A 10,284-nucleotide genomic window follows, 5' to 3' on the forward strand; every position below is an offset into this window, starting at 1 on the left:
GTGAAAGTGCTGTTTATGAAATGCTCTAAGCACCGGAGAGTCACTTAAGTCGTACTTACAGCTTAAGTGTCGTTCTTGAATACGGCGGTAAGTCTTTCTTTCTTTTCTAAGTCGGAAAAAATCCGCATTCTTTGCAATTTAATAATTTAATTTGTCAGCATTAAATTACCTAGTCGTAGAGATAGCCTTATTATGTTCGAAGTAACCTTTCGTTTCATACCCCTCATGTTTAGGTTGAGAATGTGTGATGCCAGGTTACAAATGATAGAGTCATGCGACAGGACTACCAGCTAATCACAGGCACTTTGTCTTAGTCGTCACCTTAGCACGCTGTCGCGCATCTTATCACGGTAATAAATGTGTGATGTCATGGTGCAAACTGCGACATAGCAGTTGTGTAATGGCTAACAGCATCGCGCGGTCTACACCGACTCCTTCGGTTGACGTGCAGGGTGGTGTAAATACCCATCCCGTTGTAGTGGATCAAAAAAGTGGCGGCCATAATTATCGTGTGATCATTAGGTCTCTCTACGTTAAATGCAACTCGTCGATAACGCATCTTCGAAATTTGTAGAGTACGATTAAGACTGAGTGGGCCATGGTGGTGGCAATACATAAGGATTAAATTCGCTTGTGCTTTGGTTAATTTGTGTGGCACCTAGATCCAATTGGGTAGCAGTGCCATTAAATAGTCGGGCGTTTGGATTAAGTTCAACGGGAATACTGCAGAAGTAATGCAGTGCGGCAGAGAAGGTGCTTTTCACGCGCATGGGCGTACGTCGGAGCCTGTCTGCGCATGCGCGACGCGCGAGCAGGCGCGAGCGACAGGCGTGAGCGGGGCGCGGATATCTCTGTCAGATACAAGTGCCTGCACATAGGCGGTCGCTCTCGCATCGGAAGCGGGGCCGGGTTTGCAACCATTGGAGGACAGGGGGCTTCCCGGTGACTCTTTGTTCCATGACCTGGAGCTCTTCCAGGTTCCCGGAATTTATCTTCACGGTTTAAGTTGCCCATTCACGCCTCCGACGCCTATCCTTTCTCACTATCGTTCCCTCTCCCTGTCCTTTCATTCCCGCTAATCGCAGCTCAGGTGCTTCAGGTTTCGGTGGCTGATGCCGCGGCTCTTTTCCGTTTCTTTGCCTGTCTTTTCCTTGCGTTGTTTTTTTTAAAAATAAATAGCCACTAACATAACCGCTCGAGAGGAGGAGCGAGCCAGCACCAGAAGCTAGGCGAGGCGAGCGGGCATCGAGGCACCCTAGTTTGGTCACGAGCCCTGCGCCACCTATAGCAACTTTCACAAAACTGTGGGGCGAGGGGAGCGGAAGCGCCTCGTGCTGCAGCATACTTTCGGGTGCTTTCACTGCACTGAAACCATGACGAGCACTAGAGAAAATGACGTAATTCCAGGAAGCGACATACACAAAAGCCGGTTTCCTTTATCCCTTCCCTTACGGCGCGGTTCAGGTGTCCAACGATATATGAGACAGATACTAAGCCATTTCCTTTCCCCCCAAACCAATTATTATTATTATTATTATTATTATTATTATTATTATTATTATTATTATTATTATGCGTCCAGAATTGTCCCAGCTGGGCAGAAAGCTTGGCATCAACATATGAAAGTTTTCGGTTAGGCTGCACCACCGAGAAGTGGATTAATGTACGAACAGTCCGTAGAGTCAAGTTGACAATCTCTGTCACGTTCAACGTCACTCATAGAGCCGTGCATTTTCAAATTACGTCCACATTACAACTCCTGCGGCATTGCATTTCGAATTTTGACAGCGCTAGAGTTAACTTCTAATGGCGGGCGTCTAACCGCGCCTTTGGCGTTTGTGCGGCTTCTCGTCGCGCTTCAGTTTATTTGACGTTCACTTTGTGATCATTTGAAACACGTACGTACTGTCGAAATCCGAAGTTAACGCAATGCAAGGGGGGGGGGGGGGGGGGGGTATTTCGGCATTGTCACGCAAGCATATCGTCCGAAATGTACGAATGTATGACGAGGCGTGTACTTCAACTGGTGATATTACCTAGCGACTGGGTTGCGAGGCAACGCTACAACTTTTTTTTTATCCCAGAATTTGCATCTAGTAAGCTTCGCTGCCAATACCACGTTCTGATTGCCACAAAAGTTTTCTGAGCATCGAAATCACGAAAAAGCTGGATTCTCTCGCCTGTTGGAGGCGTGGCCAGCGATTGAGAGGCGCATTGCGCAGGTCGCGCAGGGAAGTGCAAAGAACACGCTCCAGTATGCGGCTGCATGCTCAGATCGAGTGCCAAACAATCAGGCGTTTTTTACGATCCCCATGTTCCATAAGCTTTTGTGTTCGCCTGTTTTACGCGGCATGCGTATACCTCGCCGTAGTGCGAATTAGATGCTGCAAATTAGCTGATTTTATATTCGGAGCGATGGCTGCGAATTTGTGCCGAATTAGTAATCATCCACACTAAGCACCTCGCAAGCGTATGCAAAATAAAACGCAGTTGAAAATTGCTATAATTAGCCGAGTCTACGCAACCAAGAGGTCTTCAAAAGATTAGAGATATCTGATGTGCTTCATACACCATAACCACCCTATAACAACCGTGGTATGCACTACACAATCATTCGAGTCCGAGTTCCACTGATGCCAAAGAATGAATTGCCGCGATAAAATAAAACACAACTGGATTAAGCCATGCAGAGCGGCGGCAACAAATTGCTATAAGCCTTTAATGGGCATGAAAGCAGAAAAGGTCACTTGCAGCATTGGAAAGCACAGCGAATGGTGCAACACAAGAAAACGGCCGGCGGTCGTATACAGAACGCAGCGAGCACTTGAGAGCAGGTAGTGTGGACAGCGCGTTCGCCTACCCAGCATCATCATACCTCCCACGGCGGCGTTGAAAGCGGTGCTAAAGCCCCTTGCTATTTTCGGCGGCGCTGCTCCGCAGCTCCCTCTGGCCACTGTACGGAGCGTATGCAGCTCCTGGCCCTGCTGTGTCCTCCGCAGCGATTCTGTCACTCGTTTAAACCTAGCTTTGGGTGCGTACGTGTTTTCTTTGTAACGATGCGAAAGGCATTAAAGGGACTATGCAGTAAACTAATTGAGATTACGTAAAGCAAACGAGAGATAGGCATTTCATCACTCGTCACCCCAACGCAAGATTTTTTAAGCTAGCATCAATATCAACGAAGATATAGACGATTAAAAATTACGCTCCTCCTCTCCCCCCTCAACTCGTACATGCGGGGCACCAGACAAAAATAAAGAAAACAGCTCTGGGACTGGGCCGCGCCTTTGAATACGTCATTAGATGCTTGCTTGATCAGATGACGTTCACTTTGCAACTTCCGGTTGTCGCTCCTAGCACCCCAGCAGCAGCGTCGGCGGCGTGGTGGCATCTCTCCGGTCTCTCTTCGCCTTCCTGGATTGCGGCGCGCGTCGGGTTTCTTTCCTTGTCGTCTGTGGTAGTTAGCAGTAATAAACCCGGACCTCGAGGCGCGACTGCTCGCTCTTACGGCCGCGATTGGCATCGAGCCCTATGCGTGCCCACGAAGAGCCGTGCGAGTGGCTCCGGAACTCCCGACAGAAGGAGGCGGCAGAGGAAAATTGAAACCATATGCGCAAAGGCAATGCCCTGTCTCGCGCTTGCCCGAGAGGGTCGCGCGGCGGCACGAGCAGACGCTTTTCACTGCTACCGGAAGTGTGCCCATGACGTTGTGACTGCCGTGGCTCCAGCCAATGAGAGCGCGTGGTGGCCTGGCGACGTCATGGGTAGTGTGACGTCTTTCTTCCACGATTTTAGTTCCAAAATCGGTCACTACGAGCACACCAATCGGCCCGCGAATTTTAAAAAACACGTTTTTTTTATTTATAATAAATTGCCGGCTCAGTTCCGAAGACTTACACTTTGTGTGAATGCTCATTATCATGATTTCTAAACATAGAAAGCATTTACAAGCGACTTTGAATTTTTTGCATAGTCCATGGAGAATACCATGTGGTATTCTCCTAAGACCGCTAAATAATTTACAAATTTCTTTCCCCTACAGTTTCGGTTTCAACAGCCGAACGTTGACTTCGGCATCAACGTCCGCTGACAGCCAGGTCACGTGAGACATGAAAGAACTGCGCTCCATGCACTGGCGACCTCATCAATGATCGGATCGCACGCGTAGCTTTTGTAGTGTGGAATAAAATTTACTTGAAATGTTCTTGCTTTCACAGAAAGTTTCACCCAATGGCTGCTCTTGGCGCTGCGATCGCCGAGGTGAGCATACGTGTTCACATCGGCTCTGTCATTGCTAACCAATTATGCAGTGCTAATTACCTCGAAACGAAGTTTTCCTTGCACCAATGTATCCGTGAAGGCGAGCGGCATCGACCGATACCAGCTGACCCTAGAGGTGCGTTTTTCTTTGCCAAATTTTGTGACTTTTTCTACCGCCGCCGTGTGAAGGAGTGCTAGGCCGCTCGTCAGCTCCGAGATGGAGGCGTCCGCTATGAAAACAATGATCGTGGACAACCAAATGTGCTTTCAAGTTCAAGGAAAAGAGATATCACCCGAGGAATATCACAACGACGCCGGGTGGACGCTCGCGGGGGAACGCATGTCGAGGCTGCGCCAGCGGACCCCCGACAGCGGCAAGCCCGACGGACCCAGCGGGAGCCAAACAAGCCCGAAATCGAAATTCAACAAGAACGTCAGAGCCTCGGCCACCAAGGCAGCACGCATGCCAGCCGTGCCACTGGAAGAGAGCAAGATAGTCGTCAGACCCAGAGGGGGACTGGACATCGTCAAGACCGGCACCACCACCGTCGCTGCGGTCATAATCGCCGCGGCCAAGATCACGAGCGAGGAAAGCGCCGCGGACACCATCTGCCCCAACACGCAACAGAACATCATGGTCGTCAGTACACCGAACGAAGACAACGCGGCAAGGTACGCTAAAATCCAGGAAATCTATATTCAAGGCAAACCCTACGAGGTCAGCACATATCGCACGGCTCCTCACGACACCGTAAAGGGCGTCATCAGAGGCATCCCCATCGACGCGAGCACCGCCGAGCTAGATAGGAACATCGTCAACGAGAGAAACCCGCTAGCAGTGGGCGCAAAGAGGATCGACAGCACGACCACCACGATCGTGGTGTTCCAGGGACCAAAGGTACCGAACTTCGTCCGATACGGAGTCACCCTGATACCGTGCCGCCTCTACAGAAAACAGATCGACGTTTGCCAGCAGTGCGGCCGAGTGGGACACCGAAAGGGCGTGTGCCCGACCCCCACAATCAAGACGTGCCTGGCCTGCGGACTCGCCAACCCCAAAGAAGACCATCGCTGTACCCCAAAATGTAAGTTGTACGGGGACGAACACCCGACCGGAGACCGAACGTGCGAGGCGAAATACAAGATCCCCTACGTAGTGCGCAAGCGACAATGGGAGCGCCGACAGGCCGAACGCCAGCTGCTGTCGGAGAGCGATTTCCCGCCACTCGACAAGCCGCCAGCTGCGGGAAAGTCAAGCACTCCATCAGAGAACCGCGCGCCAAAATCCATAGACAGCAGCTGCTGCAAGAGAAGCCTCAGTAGGAAAAGGTCACCATCACGTGAGCGAGTCAGCTTGGTCGACGCAGCTAAAGAGAACAATATAAGTAACGCGCAGAAAATCGCCGAAGCCACGAAGAAAGACGATATACACAAGGTGCGAGAAGCCAACGAGACCTTAAGACAAAAGAACGCGGCGTTGCGAACGACCATCAACATCCTCACGAGAGAGATCGCCGAGATCCGTAAGTTGCTGCTATGCAACAACGAGCCTCTACAGACTCCCACGCCAAGCACAAGCAAGACCGACGAAACTACCATGAACACCCAGGAGACAGCCGTAGAGGAACCGGCACCGAAGAAGCGAGCCGTCGAGGCCACGCGCAAGCAAACAGAAAACGATCGAATCGACAACCCCGAGGCCAAATTCGAAGCGAGATTCACCAAACTCGAACAATTAATCACGGCGAACATCGCAGCAGTGACAGCAATCAAACAAACAATGGAGACCTACCAAGCTGAGAACACGAACAGATTCGCCTACATCGAAAGGACCCTACAGCCGATAGTGAGTCACCCGACGTTTGCGCCCCTCTTCGCGCAACATCCACCCAACCAGGGAACCACGTACACACCAACGCAATCATGGCCGCCAACGCACCAACAGCAGCAGGCTCAACAGCGTGGCAGTGGAACTGTCGCGGCCTCGGAAGGAAGAAGGCAGTCATCCACATCGCACATGCCGCGCGCAAGCCGGACGTGATCCTATTACAAGAAACACTCACCGACGCACCGTCCCTCCCCGGCTACAGAGTGCACAAGGGCCAGCCCGACGGGAGAGGCCTGTGCACAATGGTCAGGAAGGGACTCACGTTCGTTGAGCACGAGCTGCAAAGCATTATTAAGATCGAGCGCACACTCACCGAAATCATCCCGGGCAAGAAGAGAAAAAAAAGGAAGCATATTCCTGCTCAAGATCACAGCAACCCATCGCAGAGAAAACAGATTCAAAACAATACTGCACAGAGCCAGCACCGCAGCAGGCCGCAACACGCTGATCGTCTGCGGCGACTTCAACGCGATGAACCCAGCCTGGGGCTACAAGTACACAGCAAAGGGCCGCGACCTGTACCAAGACGCCATGCAACTCGACTTCACCCTCATCACGGACCCGACGCATCCGGCGAGAATCGGTAACTCTGTGTCCCGGGACACCACTCCGGACCTCACGTTCGTCAAGAATGACGTCGGGGCGCGATCACCTGGAGAAACACGGGAACCGACCTCGGCAGCGACCACATCATCATGGAAATCAGCATACCGGAACACAATGACACCAGCATCAAAACACACAGATGGATAGACTGGGATGCCTTCCGAGACGCCAGAAGACGACGCTGACGACGAGATCGAAGACATAGAGTCGTGGACGGCCGAAATCACCAAGAGCGCACGCGACGCGACCAAAGAAATTGAAACGGACGCGGCGATTGATAAAGTAGACAGCCGGCTAGCGCATCTCATCGAAGCCAAGCAGTCGATACTCAGTCGCTGGAAGAAACAACGGCTCAACCGCAAACTCAGAAAGAAGGTGGCGGAGGTCAACCGAGCGACCGAGGAGCACTGCCGCGCGCTATGCACACAACAGTGAATCGAGATCTGCAACGCGGCAGACGGGCAGATGCATAGCGGGAAGACGTGGAACCTGCTGCAGCACCTGCTCGACGAAACCAAGACCAAGTCGCACCAAAGGGACAGACTCGCCAAGCTCATACATCGGACGGTCTCGGTACACGGCGCCGACGAAGTCACCAGGTGCATCAATGACAAATACCTACCCACTACACCTACCGAACACGCGCCGTACGGCGGCCTACCCAACGCGAAGCTCGATCGTGACATCGACGTCGAGGAGGTCCGCGCGGCCCTGCACGGCCTCAACAGCCGGTCGGCAGCTGGCCCGGGCCTCGTCACGAACAAGGCGCTCAAGAACCTCGACGACGGCTCGATTGAGAACCTCGCAAAATACTTCAACAAGTGCTGGAGAGGGGCCGCGCTACCAAAGCAGCGGAAGACAGCCAAGACTATCCTGATACCCAAGCCGGGGAAGCCACCGGACATGGACAACCTCCGGCCCATCTCGCTCACGTCCTGCGTGGGCAAGGTGCTGGAGCACGTCCTGCTCAACAGGTGGCAAGACAACCTGGAACGAGAAGGGCTGTACCCGGCCACGGTGATCGGCTTCAGACAGCACCTAAGCACGCAGGACGCGATGCTGCAGCTCAAATACCAAATCATAGACGATGGCAGCAGCGCCCACGACAACAAGGCAATCCTGGGGCTCGACCTAAAGAGCGCCTTCGATAATGTGAAACACTCGGCGATTCTGTCCCAAGTCTCTAAGCTCAACATGGGCGAAAGATCCTACAACTACATCAAGGACTTCCTCACGGACAGGACCGCCGAGCTACGAGCAGGCGACCTACACACGCAAGAGAAGAAGCTTCGGAGTACCCGCACACCGCAGGGATCGGTCATTTCGCCGGTGCTGTTCAACCTGGTAATGATTGCAGTGGCCGAGAAGCTCGCGGACATCGAAGACGTCAGGCACACCATCTACGCGGACGATATCGCACTGTGGGTGACCGGCGGCAGTGACGCCCACATCGAGGGCGCGCTGCAAGCCGCCGTCGACGCGATAGAAGACCAGCTGGAAGGCACCGGACTGAGATGTTCGCCGAGCAAATGTGAGCTTCGTATACTCACACCTACCAACAATGGCAGAGGCAAGACCAGAAAACGCGAATGCGAAAAAATCAGAATCGTAACCAAATCCGGCAACGTGATCCCCGAGGTCAGCAAAATCAGGATCCTAGGCATGGTCATCGAAAAGCATGGAAGAAACGGCGAAACCATCGCCCGTCTCACGGCAAAAGCGGCCAACGCTATGCGACTCCTCAAAAGAGTCACTTCCCGGAATGCTGGCATGAGAGAGCAGAGCCTAATCAGGCTCGTCCAATCCTTCATCATCAGCCACGTCGCGTACGTTGCAGCCTACCACAGATGGCTGCAACACGAACGCAACAAAATCAATGTAATCATCAGAAGAGCGTACAAGACGGCGCTGGGCCTGTTCGAGTCCACGAGCACGACCCGCCTCCTACAACTCGGGATGCACAACACGCTCGAAGAAATAGCCGAAGCGCAACGGACCTCTCAGCTGGAGCGGCTGTCTACGACCAAAGCCGGGAGGAAGATACTGGATGACCTGGGAATAGGACACTCGAACGAGGCGGAGATGAAGCTCCCCGTCCCCGAAGAGGTCCGACGTCAGACCGGAATCGACCCCATACCCAAGAACATGAACCCTGAGTTTAACAAGGGAAGAAGAGCGGCGAAGGCCAAGGCTCTCATCGACCTGGACGCCAACGACGAGCACGCGCGGTACGTGGACGCAGTCGAATACTAACGGAACGCCTTCGCAGCGGTCGTTATAGAAGCGTCCACCGGCGCCACAAGGACGGCAGCGAGCGTGAGAAGCGCCGGAGCGGAACAAACGGAGGAGATGGCCATCGCCGACGCAGACTGCTACACGGTGCTGAGTGACTCGAGACAGGCGGTGCGGAACTTCGCCAAAGGCCAAGTCTGCAGGGAGGCCGAGCGCGTACTACGAGCGACCAAACTGCACGACAGAAGAGTAATAATCAGGTGGTCTCCGGCGCACGCGGGTGACGGGTCGGAACGCAGTGAGAACCACAATGAGACGGCACACGCAGAGGCGCGAGCGCTAACCAACCGCGCCCCGGCAACACACCGTCCGACGTGGTTCGGAGCCAAGGACCGCATGGCGGACTACAGCGAAATCACGAAGGCCTACCGCTTGGCTCGCAGGACTCTCCCACCCCCGCACTCGAGGCTGAGTCGAGCGGAGCCGGTACTACTGAGACAGCTCCAGACCGGATCGCTACCGAGCCCGGGACTGATGCATCGCATGTAGCCCGAGACCTACCCGACCGATACGTGTAGAATCTGCCGGAGGGAGACAGCAGATCACACGCACATCTTGTGGGACTGCATCAAAAATCCAAACGAAGCAAGATCAAGAGCAATCCCTCCGCGGCTGGAGGCAGCCGCGAAGAGCAACGACCAAGACCAACAGCTATGGGCCGTCCAGCAGGTCCTCGGGGCGCTCGAAAGGCAGGGATACAGCGAGCTGGCAACGGCGAGCGGAGAACCGCGCCGAGTAACGGCAACCTCGTAGACGACGTAGGCCCTCGTCGGGGCGCGCGAGCGCCCAACTGCAGGCACAAATAAAGTTTGCTCCAATCCAATCCAACCCAATGGCTGGCGTCAGCACGCATTTGACTCAATGAAAGAGATGGACGTCTTTTGATGGACGTCTCTTGAATTTATTAATAAATTAATGTTTCTCATTTTTAAGTATACTTTATGGTCTGTCCTGATTTTTCTTTTCTTACCGTTTGAATTTGCTCTGTATGTACCGGACTTGATTTTTATTTGACTAAGGAGCTTTCCACTTACAATCTCTGGGTTTTAAATCTAGAAGTCGTAGTTTCTAACGACAATTTCATGTGTATTGAGTGTGTACTAGCCGTCCCTGACGATCCTTAATTCTGCACTTTAAGGTGCAGTGTCGAAAAATTGTCATGCGCGGCATCGCAAAAGCGCGCATAACTAAAAGCCGCCTTGCAGAGGTTATGTGTGCATGCCTTTATAACCAAAACC

The 10,284-nt window shown here is 53.1% G+C and overlaps 1 protein-coding gene and 1 pseudogene across 1 annotated transcript; both read left to right on the forward strand.

Moving 5' to 3' along the window:
- The first annotated feature begins 4,477 nt into the window (after positions 1-4,477).
- LOC144134003 (uncharacterized) lies at positions 4,478-6,023 on the forward strand. Its single transcript, XM_077667026.1, has 2 exons — positions 4,478-5,971; positions 6,018-6,023. Exons 1-2 carry the CDS (start codon positions 4,478-4,480, stop codon positions 6,021-6,023), a joined length of 1,500 nt encoding a protein of 499 aa, XP_077523152.1.
- A 98-nt stretch (positions 6,024-6,121) lies between these two features.
- Positions 6,122-9,799, forward strand: LOC144134004 (uncharacterized; annotated as a pseudogene).
- Positions 9,800-10,284: the final 485 nt, after the last annotated feature.

This window comes from Amblyomma americanum, chromosome 5 (genome assembly GCF_052857255.1).
Source record: "Amblyomma americanum isolate KBUSLIRL-KWMA chromosome 5, ASM5285725v1, whole genome shotgun sequence".
Classification (NCBI taxonomy): Eukaryota; Metazoa; Arthropoda; class Arachnida; order Ixodida; family Ixodidae; genus Amblyomma; species Amblyomma americanum.

Excerpts from the sequence above, each read along its gene's own strand:
- LOC144134003 (XM_077667026.1), top strand. The coding sequence starts at position 4,478 with ATGGAGGCGTCCGCTATGAAAACAATGATCGTGGACAACCAAATGTGC.